The sequence below is a fragment of the Parambassis ranga genome, unplaced genomic scaffold (assembly GCF_900634625.1).
Source record: "Parambassis ranga unplaced genomic scaffold, fParRan2.1 scaffold_65_arrow_ctg1, whole genome shotgun sequence".
In the NCBI taxonomy this organism is placed as follows: domain Eukaryota; kingdom Metazoa; phylum Chordata; class Actinopteri; family Ambassidae; genus Parambassis; species Parambassis ranga.
The window spans coordinates 189,538-209,014 of NW_021144809.1; the positions used below are offsets into that span (position 1 = coordinate 189,538).

A 19,477-nucleotide genomic window follows, 5' to 3' on the forward strand; every position below is an offset into this window, starting at 1 on the left:
TGTGAGCGTTCATAGCGCCCTCTCCTGGAGGTTTGGGTGGAGAAGCCGACACACACCACAGGCAGTCATCAAGGAGGGAAAATACAGGAGCAAGTAAAACACACAGAGACACAGGAAGGAGCAGAGCTTATCAGAATAAAGCAGGAAACATGAAACCCTAAATACTGTCCTACCAGGTACAGGTAGAGCCGACTACAAAAACCCTGAGCACAAGTACAAGGAACAGCCAAGAACTCAGGGCAGCAAACAAGAGAACAGCTAGAACCATAATATCCGAGAGACAGCAGGTCAGTAGGTGTGACCCAAACCCAGCCGGACCATCATGTGAACACAGGTAACCCTACATGGTACCTAGTGACATGGTGGCAGCATTGTGCGGATGCCTGTTATTCAGCCCGGTTGTGATACACCTATGTGACCAGCAGAGGTCTCACTCTTTCTAAATTCCTGCTCTTATCTGACTGACTGCCAGCTGATGGACGTAATCCTCCATCAGTCTGCATCAAACATCTGTTTATCTGAAGGACAAGGCGATGTCCCAAAGCACGTTCAGCAGTCCAAATAAAACCTCCAGACAGGAAGTACGTTTGTAGTTCTAAAATCAGGAAGTGACCATTTGTAGTCCTAAAAGTTGGACATTTGTATCATGGCACAGGTGTTGGTTTTTAAATGAGTTTATTCTTTGTTCGTTTTGTTACACAAGGACATTTCAGGCAGGAAAAACCATCAAGTAACAGTATATAGACAGCATACAGCAGGATCGTCTGATTGGCTGGCCACTCTTTAAAGGAAGACCATTAGTGAAGAGCAGTACAGGGGAGGGAGCGTGTCCACGTGGCACGACAGCGATCAACAGTTGAGACTGTGTGTGTGTGTGTGTTGTCATGCTCAGCCCCTGGAGGACAACAGTAAACAAAAGTGACACATCAACAGAAAATTAAAATAAATGTGGCTCATCAACTAACCTGTCCGCTAACTCTACACTAACTCATCACTGTATTCAACAACTAACGACTGTAGAGCCACGACAAAAGAGGAACACAACGAAACGCCACAAAGACAAATGTCGCCATGAGTACTAAAGCTACGGCTGGCTGTGGACACAGCTGCTTCAGGCGATGAGGGGTAAACATGGCCGACTGGACACCAACCCACGGAGTGCGTGGAGATGTTTTTGTTGTCGGTGGGTTCTGCTCCGGTAATATTAAACATGATAAACCCTACAGTTTCTTGTGTGAACCCAGCTGCTGAGGGACCGGTGTGGTTTGTAGTCTGGACTGGACCAGTTTCTGTCAGTTTTTATTGTAACAGTAGTGTTGTCATAAATAAAGATAAATACACAAACATAAATAAATACAGACATGGATAAATAAGCAAACTAAAGGTCGTCATGAAACGAGTTTTCTGTGTGATCAGTAATTTGTTTTTGATTCATGCAGTTTCATCAGAGATGGACGTGACGACTGTTGTGTTGTCTGTCCACTCTGCGACACAGGAACATGTGTGTGTGCTGATTGGTTGGTTGTAGGTGGGTGTGTTTGAGTTAAAGCTGCAGTAAGGAACAGATATGGAGCATCCAAACAAATAAAATACAAAATGATGTGTGTACACAGCGGCTCGGAGACAACGAACACGGCATTCATCTGAAACCAACACAGCTGTTTGAGGCAGGGACAGGGAGGCGTGTGGGAGCGTCTGACTGCAGCTTTAATGTGTGTGTTTGTGTGTGTGTATCTATTTGTCAATTCGTAGTTTGAAGGAAACCCGTCCGGCGAACTTGTCCCTCTCACTGCCGGCAGCAAGAGTGTTAGAGTTGACTTTACACTCCACGTTGATGTCGGTGTTCAGAGAGGCGTTCAGGAACTTCACGGCCACCAGCGGCTGAGTGTAGTTCACCTGAGGTCAACACAGTGCTCGTCAGTGTACCAAGTACACCCTGTATGTAAAGTGTGCTTATGTTGTGTGTGTGTTACCTGGGCCTTCTTTCCATAGTATGGGTAGTACATAAGGTTAAAGGTTCCATTAGGAGGGTAGTAAGCCAGGGGTCCAATCTTCTCACTGTCCTCCCTCTGCACACACACACACACATTGATTAGTACCTCTGATCACTCATCCATAACCTTCAGTAACCTTCTGTAACTATTTACATTCACTACACTGTATCTGCACTATGGTCCTCCTGTTCTACGGATCTTACCCACTCATCTTTCCCCACTTTGTAACTCTGAGGATGGAGACACACCACATGTGATGAAGACAAGGTGCACACACATTCAGAGACACACAGACTCACACACAGACAGATTATATATCACAGATACAGACCTTGGCCCCACAGGTGACATACGGAGACTGACCGTCCTTTCCTGGTAACACACCGATCACCTGGACAGATGGCAGAAGAGGCCGGTTGTTGTCACACTGTTGTCAGTGTAGTATTAACACACTGCTGCAGCTGCTCTTTGTGTTCATTAGCACACACCACAATGCTGTGAGTCCAGCTGCAGTAATGCTACCTTACCACACAGCACCACAGGGGTCAAAGGTCAACCTACTCGGTTTAGTTTGATGAGAATGCACGGCTGTCCACTGCTGTAACCATAGAAACGATCAATAAGCCCAGAACACTCCTCCAGCATCGTCCGATTGAACTGACAGGAACGTTTAGGGTTGTTCCTCACCTGCAGAACGACAGACGGGTTAGAGACGGGACACATGCAAGGGAGACAGGTGTCAGACAGACAGGTTTACCTCTCCACTGTCCTCTTGAATAAAGTATTGATCAGGAGGGCAGTTATCATTAGCCTGGGCCTGATAGCTGTCGTTATATGCTGCAATCAGACAGGCAGAGACAGAGACAGACAAGCACAGGCAGAGACAGAGACAGACAGGGACAGACAGAGACAGAGACAGACAGGCACAGACAGAGACAGACAGGTACACGCAGAGACAGGTACAGGCAGAGACAGGTACAGGCAGGTACAGACAGAGACAGACAGGTACAGACAGAGAAAGACAGGTAGAGACAGAGACAGACAGGTACAGACAGTGACAGAGACAGACAGGTACAGACAGGTACAGACAGAGAAAGACAGGTAGAGACAGACAGGTACAGACAGTGACAGAGACAGACAGGTACAGACAGAGACAGACAGGTACAGACAGAGACAGACAGGTACAGACAGTGACAGAGACAGACAGGTACAGACAGAGAAAGACAGGTAGAGACAGAGACAGACGGGTACAGAGACAGAGACAGACAGGTACAGACAGAGAAAGACAGGTAGAGACAGACAGGTACAGACAGTGACAGAGACAGACAGGTACAGACAGAGACAGACAGGTACAGACAGGTACAGACAGAGAAAGACAGGTAGAGACAGAGACAGACGGGTACAGACAGAGACAGAGACAGACAGGTACAGGCAGAGACAGAGAGGTACAGACAGGCAGAGACAGACAGGTACAGGCAGAAAAAGACAGGTACAGACAGTGACAGAGACAGACAGGTACAGACAGAGAAAGACAGGTAGAGACAGAGAGGTACAGACAGGCAGAGACAGACAGGTACAGGCAGAGACAGAGAGGTACAGACAGGCAGAGACAGACAGGTACAGACAGAGACAGAGACAGACAGGTACAGACAGAGACAGACAGGTACAGGCAGAGACAGAGAGGTACAGACAGGCAGAGACAGACAGGTACAGGCAGAGACAGAGACAGACAGGTACAGACAGAGACAGACAAGTACAGGCAGAGACAGGTACAGACAAAGACAGAGACAGGTACAGAGACAGGTACAGGCAGAGACAGACAGAGACAGACGGGTACAGGCAGAGACAGAAAAAGAGACAGGCAGGTACAGACAGAGACAGACGGGTACAGGCAGAGACAGACAGGTACAGGCAGAGACAGACAGAGACATAGACAGACAGGTACAGACAGAGACAGACAGGTACAAACAGAGACAGGTACAGGTAGAGACAGAGACAGGAACAGACAGATACAGACAGAAACAGAGACAGGTACAAACAGAGACAGGTACAGGTAGAGACAGAGACAGGAACAGACAGAGACAGACAGAGACAGACAGGTACAGGCAGATACAGACAGAAACAGAGACAGGTACAAACAGAGACAGACAGACAGGCAGGTACAGGTAGAGAGAGAGAGGCACAGACAGAGACAGACAGGTACAAACAGAGACAGGTACAGGTACAGACAGACAGAGACAGGTACAGGTGAAACAGAGAGGCACAGGCAGGGACAGGTACAGGTAGAGACAGACAGAAACGGAGACAGAGACAGGCAGGTACAGGTAGAGACAGAGACAGAGACAGGTACAGACAGAGACAGACAGGTACAGGCAGAGACAGACAGACACACAGGTACAGGCAGAGACAGAGACAGGTACAGACAGAGACAGGCAGGTACAGGTAGAGACAGACAGACATGGACAGACAGGGACATGTTGGGGTCAGGACGTTGAGATAAGAGAGTTTTATTTTAGCCAGAATCAAACATCAAACTGTGCAAATGACTGAACGTTTTTCATCCTAAATAACTGATCAATAATCGATCATCTTACGGGACAGGAAGGTGTTGATGTTGAGGACAAAGCCGTCCCAGCTCTCAGTGTCTGACACAGAGAAGCTGATGTCCAGCTGATCACCCTTAGGACGAATCATCATGCCTGCAACATGAAGAAACATTTTCACCAATCACAGCCTCGTCCCGACACTGGGACACAGGACACTCAGGCGGGTCAGGTCGTCTCACCTGGAGTGGCCAGCCGGTCCTGCCAGGTGGGTTTGTAATCGTCAAGCGTCAGCAGCATGATGTACATGGTGAGAGCAAACATTCCCGCCAGAAACAGGTAGAAGATCAGGTAGAAGAGCAGGATCAGGCCTGTGGGGGGAGGTACTCTGATTACATTGCATCCTGTCCTCCCCCCTCTTCATGTCATCTTCATAATCCTCTTGTGTTTGACTACGCCCACTACGGATGACCTACATTTATGACTGGGGGGTGGGGGCGTAATCTGCTCAGTGCTTTCTCTCTCCTCCTTTCTCTCTTCCCTTGTTATTGATCATCCCAGGTTCAGCAGTTCGACCAGCGCTAAGCAATAACAAGGAGTCACACTCTAACAGATAGGAAGTGATGCCATGACGGGACCTCCGTTACCTCCGGAACAAAGACTGGCTGGATTTATTCTGTCCACGAAACACCTCTAAGAATCCCTAAATTTGGACTTAACCGCGTTATGTCTTTAGAACCTTCCCTCCCTGACTCATCCAGAATCACTTGAGCTACCGTCTTGTTTGAAGGATTGCAGGAACGAGACCCCTGAAGGAGGCCTCGTCGAGGTTTGTGACCCCTCACAGGTCACACACCCTGCTCCCCTGATGACCATGTGACCTGGTCTGACACTTGAACCTGTTAAAGGTTTGCTCCTGCAGAGTTAATGTCATCAAACGTGTCCTGAGCCACAGATTAAACTAACAGGATCACACCTGTGTGTTAGTGGGTCTGCAGTGTATGAGGATTGTGTTATTCTGTGCGTTGGTTTTTCTCTCAGTGCAGTGAACACACACATTCAACATTAGTAAAATGTCGTACTGTCCCTTTAAGAAGCTTGCTGTCCTCACCAGTGTGTGTGTGTTCAGATTATTGTCCAATCAAACTCGTCTGTCTGCTTAATCCAGATTAACACACTCTTCAGTTTATTGTGTGTACATGAGTGTGTGCCCTTCACTCTTATCAAGGCCAAACATTCAGAGCACCGGTGCATGATGGGAGGTATGACATCATCAGAGAGTTATGTAAAGCCTGAGTCAGACCAGTCGGGATGGTTTTGTACCAGTGTGACACAGACTGCACAGGATATGGAAGCAGAACGCCTCCATCACTGTCTGCATGTCCCAGCACTGTCTGTCCCAGCACTGTCTGTCCCAGCACTGTCTGTCCCAGTCTGCACAGACCTGTGATCCCCTTTAAAGAACAAGCTCAGAACAACTAGAGCGCCCCCTGGGTTCACTGTGAGAACCGCATCACAAACTGTTGTATCCTCCATTATCTCGGCCCAGTGGTCCGGATGAATACTCCGTATTGGCTGCAGTGAAACCAGGTGACCACATGTTCACACCGGCACACTTGCTGTTTAATGCACCGGGTCTCCTTTAAGAGAGCCACAGATTATAAATAGAGAAATAGAGAGTGACCTTCATGGCTGACAGGATGAGCCAGCATCACGGAGACATCATGACATCATCGGTTCTTAAAGACGTCTGTCAATAAAGTCTCAGCTTAAATATCAATATGTTCAGTCTGCTGCTGTCAGCGTGTCCACCTGAGACAAACACCTGTGTGGGGTCCCCCAGCTCTGCCAGCAGTCATGTGACTCAAACAGAAATCAGCATGGTGGAGGACACGGCCGACCCCGTCCAACACCAAGGACACCCCAGATGTCCTCTGACAGACAGAAGACCCCAGCTGTCCTCTCAAACGGCCCATCATGGGACAGCACTTCGAGACAGACTGTGGACCTGCAGGCCTGACAGTCAGGGACAGTGGACACCAGAGAGGACACCACCCAAAGCTGAAGGACGCAGGACATCTTCAACCAATCAGAGCCAGGCTGAGGACCAACAGCCCGATCAGGAGCTATTGATCATTGATGGTAACTGAGAGGTCCTGTTGATCAATCACTCCAATCAGCTGTTTAAGCCTGACACTACTCAGCAATAATCACAACAATCAATCACAGCGTCGTTCAGTGACCACGCGGGACACACACTCACCCCAACTTGTGGCGGTTCGGCCCAATAGCTCGTGCGTTCGCGGGTTCCAGAAGAATTCCCGCCACTCGCTCGAGCCTTTGCGGTCCTCCTCCTTAGTGCCGGACATGATGGTGATGGTGGCGGTGAGGATGAAGAGGATGAAGATGGAGGTCTGTCCGTGTGCTCAAACGCACGCGATAATCTCGATATGACAGCACGAGACTGCGGTCACGCGCGCGGCTGCACTCCCCGATTTACAATCGATCCGCGGCGGAGAATCGATCCGAGGATCGATGATGACGGCGGAGAGGTGGAGAGAGGCAGACGGACGGAGAGACAGGACGGTGTCACTGCAGTAGCCCGCCCCCCCGAGGACGGTGTGACGTCACTGCTGCTCCACCAGGCCAATCGCAGAGGCGCTCCATCCGCCCGGCCCCGCCCCCTAAGTGTGTGTGTGTGTGTGTGTGTGTGTGAGATGACCAAAGAAGACATTTTACATTTTTACACACGAGATACACGTGAGGATGACGTCATGCACGTGTCTCACAGCAGCACCGTTTAATATTCTGATCAAACTGTTCATCTGAAGAGCAGCATGTCCGACTCTGAGCAGTGGACACACAGAAATGAGACATGAGGACTCATCAGAAGCTGTGGTCTGGACCTGATCCAGACCCTAGCTACACAGCCTTTGTGTCCAGGGTTCCGGCTCTCTATCAGCCATTTCAATACAAACCACCAGAGCTGGACTCAGAACTGTAACGGACCCACAGAACCCTTCATCAGGGTGAGGCGACCCTGACCCAGCACTGACAGCCACAGAGCGGACAGGGCCCACTCTGAGGGGCAGGATGTGGTTCAGGTCGGGTCAATAAATGTGAGATGAAATGTGATCAGAAAAACAAGCTACTTTTATACAAACGCATCAGAACCTGACAGAACACGAAGCCAAGGACAGGACGGTTACTATGACGACAACATTAACACTGAATGGTGATCTGTTTAATACAGGAGTAAATTAAAGAGCAGACCCATCACTGGACATTTTGTTTACAGCTGAGGACATGGACCGCTGGCTGGTTCTGCTGTGTTTCAGTTCATTTCCAGAACAGAACCTCTGACATCCACATCCTGCTTTGTTTACAATACTGAAATACTCGAAGCCCTCATCGTATGTCAGCCCGGGTTTGTTCAGCAGAGCAGGTTCAGGAAACAAAGGAGAACTAGGACAGTTCTGACCTGAAAGTCTAACCCAACCGGGTCAGAACCGCCCTGAAATGAACCGATTTTATTTGTATATTATCTTTAAAGTCAACGTTCTGTAAGCTTCCTGATAGTCAGGAGTGCTCAGGGGCTGTTACAGGAGGGCATGTCCAACATCAGTGAGCTTCTGTAAGACCGGACCTGTCTATCAGAAGGACACATGTCCAGAGAGTGGATCAGGTGGTGGTCCTCCTGACGGGACGTCTTGAAGCATGTTACGGCCTAGCTGTCTGCTGAGTGGGTAGTTCGGGGCCAAAGACTCTTCTGTCCACTCTGCTCTGGAAATCAGCTGGTCCATGTGGTGCCCGGGGGGCCGGTGCAGGAGAGGGTACGGACTGACTGTGGGTTCTCGCTCTAGCAGAGAGTGTCCAGGACCTCGATGAGGTCCTTCATGTACATAGGGTGTAATTGTCATTATTGAACTGTCCTGGTCCAGGGTCTGCAGGTCCTGCGTCTGCTGGTCCATTTGGTACAGGTCCTTTTTATGGACCTGGCTATGATCTGGGTGGTCTGGTTTAGAGTGGCACAGCTTCTTCTTGAGAATGTGAACGTTGTCCTGGTGGTCCAACTGCATGTGCTCATACAGTTTCTTCGGATTTTGGTTGTTGTCCTGGTCTTGGTGGTCCATCTGGATGTGGTACTGTTGTCTCTTTTGATTTTGAGGATTGTCCTGTTCATGCTGGTCCATCTGAGAGTGGTAATGCTGTTTCTTCTGGTTCTGAATGTGGTCTTTTTCCTGCTGACCTATTTGAGCCTGATACTGCTCCTTTTTCTGGATTTGCTCTTGGTGGTCCAGGTTCTCCTCAAGATCCATCTGGGCATGGAACTGTTGCTTCTTTTGGCTTTGGATCTGGTTGTGGACCTGGTTCTTGATGTCTTTCCAGTGTCGCCCCCTGAGGGCTGGCTCCAAGTCTAAACAGCGTTGACAGACCTCCTTCCCTGGTACTGACTGGACCAGCACATGGACTCCTAACTGCCTCCAGATGGCCTCCTTCTCCGCAGATGACCATGGACGGCGTCGGACCTTCCTTGGAGACAAAGGAACTAAAAAACAGGGCAGATCAAGACCATAGAGAGGAGAGTATTAGTCTGACCTGCAGAAATCACCTGATGGACTTGCAAACCGAGGAGACCTCACCTGTAACAGGAGGCTGCAGTCTGGACTCTGGTGGGACCGCTGAGGTCACAGGTCTGTTGGTGGTCTTGGACAGAGCTACAATGACGAAAGAAGGTTAAACAGCACCATCTAGTGCTCCACTTGGGTTTGTGCATGTTCACAACAATAGAGTTCATATTCTGATCCAGTTCTCATGACTTAAGTAAAAATGTGACGTATTATTGATCCACACGTGGAATTTATCGGTTTCACTGGATGTATTTATTGATTTCTGAACTATTTACAAACTACCAACAGTGCTAGCAGGACACACAAATCTAAGCTAATGGAGGATTGTGTAATGTTAGCATTACATTCAAAAGCTAGCTGCTAGTGCTAATGCTCAGAGTCTGAACTAGTTTTACAGAATACTGTAACCACGGTAACCACACACAAATGTGCAGACTGAAAACATGTTAAAACACAACAGAGACATGGAGTGTGACTGACTTTAGGAGGGTGTGATCAGCACGGACAGGACCGTGGGTCAGGACTCACCCTCTGGTCTTAGGTCCTTCTCGTCCATCAGCTGGACTGGTCTCTTTTTCAGTTTAGCGTCTCTTTCTGGAGCAGCTACAGAAACAGGTGATGTGAACAATGAAGACCTCCTGACACACGATGGCAATAAACATTGTGTTACCTGCGTCTGGACCAGGACTTTGCAGCCCCAGGGTGTCCCACTCTCTCCCCAGCATGTGGTAGAAGTCGGTGGTCTTAGCTGCAGTCTCCCAGTCTCCGTCCTGCAGACTCTCTCCAATGGCAATCTCACAGACTGTCTTCAGAGTCGTCTTCACTGCCAGCGGGGGCCGGCTCCAACGGTACCCAGAGGCCTTTCTGGCAGCAGCCAGCGCCAGGCTGAGGTGACCTGGAGCCAGAAGGTCTTGCAAGGTCTGAACACCAGAGTCTAGAGATTTAGCTGCCAGGAGCAACCTGCCAAGCTCCCGCAATTTCTGGCTGATGTAATCATACCGCTTCTGACAGGCATCTTGGTTTCCCATCAGCTTGTTTCCATATTTACAGATCAACCAATCAGATTTCACCTGGACAAAGTGAGGAGAAGCAGAGCTTACACACAGATCGATGGACAGAAGAGACAGACAAGTACACAGGAGCACGGACCTGGTGTGACACGTTGTCCTGGTTCATGCGATGCAGGATTTCACTGCAGCTCTCAGACGCTCCACTAGAAATAGGAAGGAGGCGTGACGCTGCAGCCTGGACCCGGGTGCGTTTCCTTGGTGGATTCATTGCCGGATCAGTAGTCAAGTTCTGATCTACCCCAGCGTCAGAGGTGAGGGACCGCTTCGTCCCAGTTTCAGACATCCCTGTTGGATCTGTGCTGGCCATGTCTGTTGTGGGATCAGGGGGCGTGTCCTCTACCATGATGTTCTGTAGCTGATCACATGCCGACTCACCTGTAGAATCTGAGGCGACGACGCTCACAGGGTCAGACGTTGTCTTTGCTGCAGAGGGATCTATGGCCAGCTTCTTACGGCAGGAGACCTGATGTTTCCAGAGATCAGCTCGAAGGAAAAACCCCAGACAGAGCGGACAGGGCAGGTAGTTCCTCGCATCAACTTCCTCTGAAGGCTGACGCCATGGGACAATCTCTCCGCTGCCCTGTCTGATCACCTGGGGACAGAGAGACAGATGGACTCAAGACAGGTTCAGCTGGTTCCTGCATTAACGGGGCGGCACAGGTAAACAAACCTCGATGTTGTGCAGGTAGTTTCCCCTGCAGCGCAGATGTTCCAGCAGCAGATGGCGTTGTTTGGAGCCCGTGGGTAAGGCACTGGCAGCCAACACTTCCTGCTCGTCAGCGTGTTTTCTCAGCAGGTGTCGGGCGATCTTCACCTGCGGCCGCCTGCAGAACACGCAGTAATGTTTCTTATCCCACCGCCGCTTCCCGCCACTCCATGTCCTCTTCACCGTCACGCCCTCCTTCTTCTCCTCCTGACCCCTCCTCTTCTGCTTCGGACCACGCCTCTTTTCACCAGAGCCTCTAAGTTTCTCTGCAGGGCCACGCCTCTTCCCCCTCTGAGCTCGCCTCCCTACCGCTCGTCTGCAGGGCTGGCGAGCAGAGGACTTCAGCAGATCTTTCTTTCCATCCTCCGTCTTGGCGTCAGCGCTGTCCTCTACAGTAACGGCAATCTCCATGGCGACCTGATGATCACATGGACACAGGGGTTGCTTCTGACAGGGCTGACTGTAAACAGCAAACACAGAATCCTCCTGAGTCACAGACAGTATGCTGCAGGGGGCACTGCAGACTCCACAGAGGAAGCAGTCATTGTGTCCTCACACAGTTCTGTTAATTCAAACAGTCTTCATCACTTTCAGGAATGACCCTTTATAACCCCCAAAACACTCATGCAGGTCCCCAGCCATGATGCTGGCCCAAAATGCTTCACCCTGAAAGGGTGTGAAAAAGGTTTTTTACAAGCCTGCCCAGGTGGACAGGTTTTTAAAAGGAACAGCCAGGAGGACTCAGGTGATGGACCAGGGTCAGACCAAGTGATGGACCAGGGTCAGACCAAGTGATGGACCAGGTTCAGACCATGTGACTTCCACCCCAACAGTCCCAACCAGCTGTGAGGAACACACAACTCTCCAGCCCTGAGTTTCACTCAGTACAATGTATTTGTGTAGGATTGTCAGTGCCAAGGGAGAGAGGTGGAGAAGGAGGGGGAGAGAGGTGAAGGAGGGGGAGAGAACCGGGTGAGGAAACGACGACGACAACAGCAACAACAACAACAACAACAACAACAACAACAACTCTTGAAGTGAGGCGACAGCTTCCCCTAAACAGAGGATTACATATAGTAGAGCCAACGGGGCTCAGGGGAAGCTGTTAAAATATCTAAAATAGATAAAACTCCTGTCTTTGAATCAAACAGGGTGAGGCGGAGGTCGGGCTCACTCAGTGCTCAGACCCCTAGACTACGATCCTAGAATGGCCCTGTCCACAGCCGAGCGCTCGCTCCAAGCCGGGCCCCACGTCTCGCTGCACCGGACTAAACCCAGTAAAGGACCGCAGCCAGGACCACCTGTGATGAGGCCGCTTCTGGAGGCCACACGAGCCTGTGTCCGATAATGGAAGCTTATTTACCGCCACCCTGAAAGCTAGCGGCTAGCTGGACTGGGGCTAACTGCAGCGTCCCTGTTGTTAGCATGTCAGGACAAAGTCTACAGCTAGCTGGACAGTTACACCGGCACACAGAACCGGAAGTGGACCGAACACACAGACCCACACAGAAATCCACCCGAAAACCCCGAAGTATGCTCACCCTGCTAACTCCTCTTCTTCTTCTTCTTCTTCTTCTTCTTCTTCGGTTCAGTTGCAGAACTTTGAAATGGCGCGTTACCGCCACCAGTCGGCAAAGGAGGATAATGCCACAGACATGGCTGAAGAGGAGTGGCCTGATGGAGAGCCGAGGTTTAACATGACTGGACCCGGAGCAAAGCAACCAACAGAGGCTGAATAAATCCACCGCACACAGCACCACAACCTCTGGAACTCAATTCAATTTATACCTTTCTACAAGGTGCTTCACACAGACCCAGAGCCTGAACCTCTTTAAGAGCAACAGTGTCAGGAAGGCTGCCTTTAACAGGGAGAGAGAGAGAGTGGGGGAGAGAGGGGGGGAGAGAGGGAGAGAGGGAGTGGGGGAGAGAGGGGGAGAAAGAGAGGGGGAGAGAGAGAGGGAGGGGGGGAGAGAGGGAGGGAGAGAGAGAGGGAAAGAGAGGGGGGAGAGAGGGAGGGAGAGAGAGAGGGAGGGGGGAGAGGGAGAGGGGGAGGGGATAGAGGGAAAGAGAGGGGGAGAGAGAGAGGGAGGGAGAGAGGGGGGGGAGAGAGAGGGGATAGAGGGAAAGAGAGGGGGAGAGAAAGGGGGAGGGGGGAGGGAGGGGGGAGGGAGGGAGAGAGAGAGGGGATAGAGGGAAAGAGAGGAGGAGAGAAAGGGGTAGGGGGGAGGGAGGGAGGGAGAGAGAGAGAGAGAGAGAGGGAGGGGGGGGGGGAGGGAGAGGGGGGGTGGAGAGAGGGAGGAAGAGAGAGAGGGGAGAGAGAGAGGGAGAGAGAGAGGGGGGAGAGAGAGGGAGAGAGAGAGAGGGAGGGAGAGAGAGGGGGGAGAGAGAGAGGGAGGGGGGGGAGAGGGAGAGGGGGGGGTGGAGAGAGGGAGGGAGAGAGAGAGGGAAAGAGAGAGGGGGGAGAGGGAGAGGGGGGGTGGAGAGAGGGAGGGAGAGAGAGGGGGGAGAGAGAGAGGGTGGAGAGAGGGAGGGAGAGAGAGAGGGAGAGAGAGAGTGGGAGGGAGAGAGAGAGGGAAAGAGAGGGGGAGAGAAAGGGGGAGGGGGGAGGGAGGGAAAGAGAGAGAGGGGGGGAGAGAGAGGGGGAGAGAGAGGGAGGGGGGGGGGGGGGGGGAGAGGGGGGGGGGAGAGAGGGAGAGAGAGGGGGGAGAGAGAGAGGGAGGGGGGGAGAGGGAGAGGGGGGGTGGAGAGGGAGAGGGAGGGAGAGAGAGAGGGAAAGAGAGGGGGGAGAGAGAGGGAGAGAGAGAGGGGGGAGAGAGAGAGGGAGAGAGAGAGAGGGAGGGAGAGAGAGGGGGGAGAGAGAGAGGGAGGGGGGGAGAGGGAGAGGGGGGGGGGAGAGAGGGAGGGAGAGAGAGGGGGGAGAGAGAGGGTGGAGAGAGGGAGGGAGAGAGAGAGGGAGAGAGAGAGGGGGGGTGGAGAGTGGGAGGGAGAGAGAGAGGGAAAGAGAGGGGGAGAGAAAGGGGGAGGGGGGAGGGAGGGAAAGAGAGAGAGGGGGGAGAGAGAGAGGGAGGGGGGGTGGAGAGAGGGAGGGAGAGAGAGAGGGGGGATAGAGGGAAAGAGAGGCGGGAGAGAGAGAGAGGGGGAGAGAAAGGGGGAGGAGGGAGAGGGGGGGGGTGGAGTGAGGGAAAGAGAGGGGGGGTGGAGAGAGGGAGGGAGAGAGAGAGAGGGAGGGAGAAGGGGAGAGAGGGAGAGGGAGAGAGAGAGGGGGGAGAGAAAGGGAGAGAGAGAGAGGGAGGGTGGAGAGAGAGAGAGAGAGGGAGTGGGGGAGAGAGGCGGAAAAAGAGAGAGAGGGAGGGAGAGAGAGATTAGTAGTAGTCCATGAAGAGCCTTGTAGGTGAGGAGAAGGATCTAGAAGTGTATGCTTCTGTTCTTTCAGGGGTTAAACTCAGTCAGGTCCTCAGCTCACCTGTTGGGACTCGTTTAGTTATTTTCAGCTGCAGACAAACAGGTCTGACAAACATCAGGTTTCATCAGGGATTCAGGTTATAAGCTGCTCTTTTGTGACCTGTATGCTGTGATTAGTGGTTATAGTTAGTAGAATTAGTAGTATTAGTAGAATTGGTAGTATTAGTAGCATTAGTAGTATTAGTAATTGGTAGTATTAGTAGTTTAGTAGTATTAGTAGTATTAGTAGTATTGGTAGTTTAGTAGTATTAGTAGTATTAATAGTATCAGTAGTATTTACAGGACGTCCGGTCAGGACTACTACCCTCTGAGGTTTGGTAGCGATCGGACAAACGGTGTTTGAAGAAATCCAGAAAAACTGCGACCGACCCTCCCCACAGGCATCAAATCACTGTCAAACACTAAAACCATGAAATGTCATCAGTAGCGTCGCTGAGATGTGGCAGTGATGGCGGTGGCGCCCCCATACATTTATAGGGGGCAGGCGGGCGGCAGAGTGTGGGCGAGCGCGCATTGGCCCACTCCAAATTTCTTGTGAAATTTTCTAGTTTATACTGTTATTGATCACTGATCATCATTAGTGATCAATGAATCATAAACAGTAAACAATGCCAATACCAGAGGTGCATCATGGGAGGAAGGAAGCTCCTCCAGGAGGACCATGTTCCCTCTGCAGCTGTAAGCGTCAGACGGCAGGTTCAGACAGGTCCAGGTGTGGCAGACACACACAAGCTTTGGCCCGCCCACTGCTGCTGACACCAGACTGGTGACGCCATGGTGACTCCTCCCCCTCAGCTCGTACAGGGTTACCGGTAAAGGTGGGCGGCTTGTGGCGTTAAAAGCCTCCGTGGTCTCCTCCTGTCACCAATTGATCTGTGTGAGCGTGAGGACATCATGGACAGACTGCATGTGAGTGAAGTGTGTGTGTGTGTGGATCAGACTGGACTTTAAACAGCTGTCAGGTAGATAATCTGGTTTGAAGGTTTGACTGTTTTTGTCAGGAGGCAGAAATCTGAAAACATTTTGAACTTTAAGGATCTGTGACACATGTTATAGAAGTTAAGACTCAAATTGTTCCTCTGGGTCCAGGTTTTAGAGGTCAGCTTAGTTCGGTGTATGTGAGGTAAAAGGTGTGCTGACAGTTGTGTGTGCACTGTGCAGAGGGGGCGGGGCATCCTCAGGTATGCAGTTGACAGGTTTCAGTGTACTGCAGTTGCTAGGAGACAGAAACAAACAGAGAGCGATGACGAAACCGGCACGGTTCAAAGAGTGTTTAGAGTTCAGAGCAGCAGGAACTAGGACCAGAAGCCACGGGCTGACCTGACTGACTGTGTTCCAGGTGAGCGTCGTGTGCCTGCTGCTGGAGATGACCGCCGAGCCGACCAGAGCGCTGGCAGACTGCCCACCGTGTGCGGAAGGTGACATCATCATTAACAGTAGACGTGTCTTGATGGTGAAACAGCATGGCAGCTTCAGAGTTTGTGTGTTTCATCCTCAGGGTACTTCTTGGTGAAGACCTGCTCCGTCAGTAATGGGCGGCGAGTGTCTGTCCAGTGTCAGCCGTGCACCAACTGCTCTGGTAAGAACTGCTTCCTGCCAGCAGGTGGAACCACAGAGCTGCTGCGGCATTGATCACTGTGTATTGATCCTAATGAATTTCAGTGTCATTTTGATATATTAGTAGGATTATTATATGTAAGGGTGTTTGATTCAGATTGATTGATCGATTGATTGATTGATTCTCCAGCGGTCTATCAGGAAACTCTGGTTCCATGCTCCTCTTTGACCGACGCTGTGTGTGGAAATATTACCACGACCAGTCCAACAGCGACCTCTGCTGGTGCGCCAGGTAAAGCAGCTGACTGTGCATCATCACAGGAATTACCTCATATCTTTGCAGCACCTCATAATTCTTCATCTTGTTCTCCTCCTCTTCCTCCTCTTCCTCCTGCTTCTCCTCCACAGTTCCTTCTGGATCACTGTTCCTCCTCCCTGTGATGTAAGCATCAGCTGCCATTCCTGACTGGGTGAAAGTAGAGTGTGGAGGGTCTCTGGGTGTCAGTTGGCTGTGTGCATGCCTGCTAATGTTGTTGATGTGTGAGTCTGTGTGCGACGCAGAGGTTGACCGTGTGTGTCTTTGCAGATCTGCGTCCGTGTTGACGGTCATCCTGCTCAGCCTGTTCCTCGCCTTCCTGTCCTGCAGGAAACCGCAGAGTTACAAAGGTAACAAGCTCCTCCCACCCATCACCAAACGTCAGGAGAAGCCCCTCCCCTCCGGTGACACACCTGTTTTCTCTGCAGGTCTGCCCTGATTCACGTGAAAATGAGAACTGAATCAGGTGTGGATGCCCTCAGGACAAACACACATCGGGACCTCTTCAGAACCAGAGAGCCAGCAGAGCTGCCCGCTGAGCCCGGGTGCAGCTCAGGGTTAGGTTAGGTTAGGTTAGGGTTAGAGGTTTAGGTCAGGATAGTTCAGATCTTTCCCCTCTGTTAGCCAAGCAGATGTAGGAGCAGCTCCTTCCCTGTGTGACATCACTTCCTGTTTAGCTTTAGCATGTATTAGGGCAGTGTTTCCCTACCAGTGTGCCGCGGCACATCAGTGTGATCATCAGGAGTGGGATACTGTTCACTGAGATGGTCTGAGTGGTTCTTAATGTATGGACACAGCCTCTGTGTCAGCGCTGCATTGTGTAGGTCTGGCAGCGCGACCGCTAACTTAGTGCACTCAGTGTGTGTGTGGGCAAACTCCACCGTGCACACAGAGAGCAGAGAAGACCCACGACCATGCAGAGACAGAAAAGACGGAAGAGACGGAAGAGACGGAAGAGACGGACAAGACGGACGAGACGGACAAGACGGACGAGACAGACGAGACAGAAGAGACGGACGAGACGGACGAGACAGACGAGACAGATGAGACGGCAGAGACAGAAGAGACGGACGAGACAGACGAGACAGATGAGACGGCAGAGACAGAAGAGACGGACGAGACGGACGAGGGTTTAAAGAGGGTTTAAATGTAAAACGTGCCGTGGCTCAGTGAATGTTGGGAAACACTCCATAATGTGGAGAGATGAGCGACATGGTGTCTCCTCTGCTGGTGGACTCTGGTACTGCAGATGTCCACATGTTAGAATGCAGACTCGCCATCTACAGGCTCCTCCTACACTGGCCAATCAGCTCAGTCATAGTCGGAACCATCCCGGTTCAGTGTACTGACCTGTAAACCACGTACAGTATTGATTATGGATCAGAACTGAAACAGATGTCCTTTGGTCTTATTGGACCTGAAGCTGATTTTATGATGTCACTGCTGTAAACAACCTAGAATAGAACTATGTATTCTGAACATGATGGAAACAGAGTTACTGTAGGAACCTTTGGATCCTCCGCCTCTGAATCTGGAAGGTCTGCAGAGCGCCCCCTAGAGGACAGGAGGCTCAGACAGGGGACTTCTTTGAATGCCAGTTTCTTGGTGTTTGAACTGCAGCCTGATGCTCCAGATGTTTATTCCACAGAATGTTGTTAACCCTTCGGTGATGTCACTTCCTGTTGGTAGTTCCTCAAAGTAGCCGATTGGTCAGAAGCTGTTTGTAGTGGAACAGCTGAAAAGACGTTAGTTGTGTTGGGACATTGGTTACCATGGTAACAGCAGTCAACAGGTTTTTGTGTTCAGCATGTTTTTGTTTTGTGACACAGCTCTGTGCTGCCCTCTGGTGGAAGACAGCGAAGTTGTTTGTATAATCATCAGAATTTGGATAATAAATAAATAAATAGATAAATGTGTCTGTGTTTTTGATAGTTTTCATGTTTAGTAACCAAAGAAGGTTTACCTGAAAACACACACAGTGACACACAGCAGCAGAGGTGTGGAAAATCAGTTCTTTCACCTGAGAGGAGGAGACAGGGGACAAGGAGGCAGGGGACAAAGAGACAGGAGACAAGCACATGAGGACGAGGACCAGTGGGCAGGCTGTGTCTGAAATCACTCCCTCCCACATGTGAGGTCAGTGTGGGGCAGCATACAGTGAACTCATTGTGAAAGCACCGGACTCGACTCACAATGACGTCGCTGACGACGTGGAAAATAAACGAGCCGATCTCTGCCGGCTAAACACTCAGCAGTTATAATTTGTGATCAATAAAGGTTTTATTAAAGATGAATAAAACACGCTACATTCTTTAAACCATCATTATATTTATAAGACAGGTGACGTCACTTCTGCTCCAGATCTTCTCTCCGGTCTACACAATGCATGATGGGACATATCTCTAAAAGTAGAGACCATCTGATGGACTGTACGCCTCATGATGCATTGTGGGATACATAGAGGGGGGGGGGTCTATAACGTCTCACGAAGAATTTGGACAGCTCTACACATTGTTGGAGGCTCTATACAGGACCATATACAGTGATCAGGGTCCTCTAGTCTTTGTCTGTCCAAACATGTCCATCATCCAGGAGCTGCTCTCCGGGGACTCGCGCTGCAGCTCGCAGCTTCCTGTTGACACATACAAGGACACACACCACTGATTTAAATGTGAAATGTTCTCCACACACCTCCATGAGAACCAGAACCCACCTCACTGATCCACTTCCTGTGTGGTGACCTCAGTGTAGCTCACATGTGTTGAAGGAGGCGGAGCTTCTAAAGGGCAACAAAACATTTTAACAGAACAAAATCAAACTGAACAACAGCGCTGATGTTTGGTCGGTGTGAACCTGCAGAGTGTGTCCTCAGACCGGAGTACACAACCTCAGAGAAAGAACCGCGTTTATCTGAGAGAGGAACAGAGACCGGTGAATGCACACACACAGACACACACACACAGACACACACACACAGTACACACACACCTACCTCTCCGATTGGCTGAGTGTTTGTTGATGACAATGGCGTAGGTGAGGTCACATGGCGGAGATGAAGGCGTCCTTCCTGCAGAGCATCTTCCCGCTACGAGATGTTGAACAAAGAATGAGGGGCGGAGCAGGACCACTGACCTCAGAGGACACCTGAGTCTTGGTTACCATGGAAACCACTCCTACCCTATCTACCTCTGAATCACA

The 19,477-nt window shown here is 50.8% G+C and overlaps 2 protein-coding genes across 3 annotated transcripts; both read right to left on the minus strand.

Moving 5' to 3' along the window:
- Window positions 1-694: 694 nt before the first annotated feature.
- On the minus strand, window positions 695-7,120 carry atp1b2a (ATPase Na+/K+ transporting subunit beta 2a). Its single transcript, XM_028398857.1, has 8 exons — window positions 6,801-7,120; window positions 4,780-4,908; window positions 4,589-4,693; window positions 2,752-2,831; window positions 2,556-2,681; window positions 2,326-2,385; window positions 1,974-2,069; window positions 695-1,896 (listed from the first exon to the last, which is right to left on the minus strand). The coding sequence occupies exons 1-8, from the start codon at window positions 6,904-6,906 to the stop codon at window positions 1,735-1,737; spliced, it is 864 nt and encodes a 287-aa protein (XP_028254658.1). The 5' UTR covers window positions 6,907-7,120; the 3' UTR covers window positions 695-1,734.
- A 549-nt stretch (window positions 7,121-7,669) lies between these two features.
- On the minus strand, window positions 7,670-12,676 carry LOC114431278 (uncharacterized). Of its 2 annotated transcripts, none has more exons than XM_028398859.1 (7): window positions 12,486-12,676; window positions 10,909-11,361; window positions 10,318-10,830; window positions 9,839-10,238; window positions 9,697-9,771; window positions 9,181-9,255; window positions 7,670-9,086 (listed from the first exon to the last, which is right to left on the minus strand). In XM_028398859.1, the coding sequence occupies exons 2-7, from the start codon at window positions 11,353-11,355 to the stop codon at window positions 8,191-8,193; spliced, it is 2,406 nt and encodes an 801-aa protein (XP_028254660.1). In that variant the 5' UTR covers window positions 11,356-11,361; window positions 12,486-12,676; the 3' UTR covers window positions 7,670-8,190. The 2 variants fall into 2 exon arrangements, with proteins under 2 accessions (XP_028254660.1, XP_028254659.1); XM_028398858.1 differs by having other exon boundaries at window positions 10,909-11,404; window positions 12,486-12,675.
- Between the last annotated feature and the right edge of the window lie 6,801 nt (window positions 12,677-19,477).

Bases quoted from the DNA above. Each gene is read 5' to 3' on its own strand.
- atp1b2a (XM_028398857.1), bottom strand. From the start codon at position 6,906: ATGTCCGGCACTAAGGAGGAGGACCGCAAAGGCTCGAGCGAGTGGCGG. The intron at 2,832-4,588 runs GTAAGATGATCG...GTCTGATTGCAG, and splicing joins CATCAACACCTTCCTGTCCC to CATATAACGACAGCTATCAG. The intron at 2,070-2,325 runs GTCTGTATCTGT...GTGTGTGTGCAG, and splicing joins ATGTCACCTGTGGGGCCAAG to AGGGAGGACAGTGAGAAGAT.
- LOC114431278 (XM_028398859.1), bottom strand. From the start codon at position 11,355: ATGGAGATTGCCGTTACTGTAGAGGACAGCGCTGACGCCAAGACGGAG. The intron at 10,239-10,317 runs GTCCGTGCTCCT...CACTTTGTCCAG, and splicing joins AGGACAACGTGTCACACCAG to GTGAAATCTGATTGGTTGAT. The intron at 9,772-9,838 runs GTAACACAATGT...CTGTTTCTGTAG, and splicing joins AAGTCCTGGTCCAGACGCAG to CTGCTCCAGAAAGAGACGCT.